Consider the following 669-nt stretch of genomic DNA (forward strand, 5'->3'; position numbering starts at 1 on the left):
CCTCTGTTCCTTTCCGGGCCTTTGTTAGCACTGTCCCTGTGTAGGGCTTGGTGGGTTAGCGGGTGGGTAGGCCTCTCCCACTGCCTCACGCAAAACCAACACTGAGGCATGGCCCCAGGCGTCCAAGTGATCTCAGGAAGCCCTCGATGGACTGTCCAGCTGGTGGCTCGAAGGTGGCCCCCAGGATAGGATTGCAAGATAAAATACAGGACATCTGGTTAAATTTCAAATAAACAATGAATAATTTTTTTTAGTATGAGTATATCCCAAATATTGTACTATTTGACGTTCAGATATAACTGGTGTCCTGTAATTTAATTTGCTGGATCTTGCAACCCTACCCCTGGCCCATTCTCCCAGGCATGGCTGGTCTTTACCAGGTGGGGGCGAACAGGGGTTCCTGCTAAAGCTCAGTGCGGGGAATTTTCAAAGACGTTTCCAATTTCAGGTGGAAAAGACCTGCCAGCTAACAGCCAGGCAGTTGATCAGCCGCAGATCTTGGTGGTACCAGTGTCCGGCCTGGTCTCGGAATGAGGAAAAAGTTGTTATGCAGTGTCCGGCCCCACCGGCTCAGAGCTCTACAATTCTGGCCCCCTCTCACTTCTCTTTATCGTGGTGAATCCACGTAATATAAAACTCAGCGTTTTTACCATTTATGTATTTATAGAT

General features: G+C 48.7%; 1 protein-coding gene across 1 annotated transcript in view; it reads right to left on the reverse strand.

Moving 5' to 3' along the window:
* The window catches only part of ARHGEF18 (Rho/Rac guanine nucleotide exchange factor 18), a 65,502-nt gene extending 65,288 nt beyond the window's left edge, over positions 1-214 (reverse strand). Inside the window, exon 1 of the mRNA XM_023524824.1 lies at positions 90-214. Within this exon, the coding sequence (XP_023380592.1) occupies positions 90-214 (125 nt within the window). The remainder of the gene's footprint in view (positions 1-89) is intronic.
* Between the last annotated feature and the right edge of the window lie 455 nt (positions 215-669).

The sequence above is a fragment of the Pteropus vampyrus genome, unplaced genomic scaffold (genome assembly GCF_000151845.1).
Source record: "Pteropus vampyrus isolate Shadow unplaced genomic scaffold, Pvam_2.0 Scaffold496, whole genome shotgun sequence".
Classification (NCBI taxonomy): Eukaryota; Metazoa; Chordata; class Mammalia; order Chiroptera; family Pteropodidae; genus Pteropus; species Pteropus vampyrus.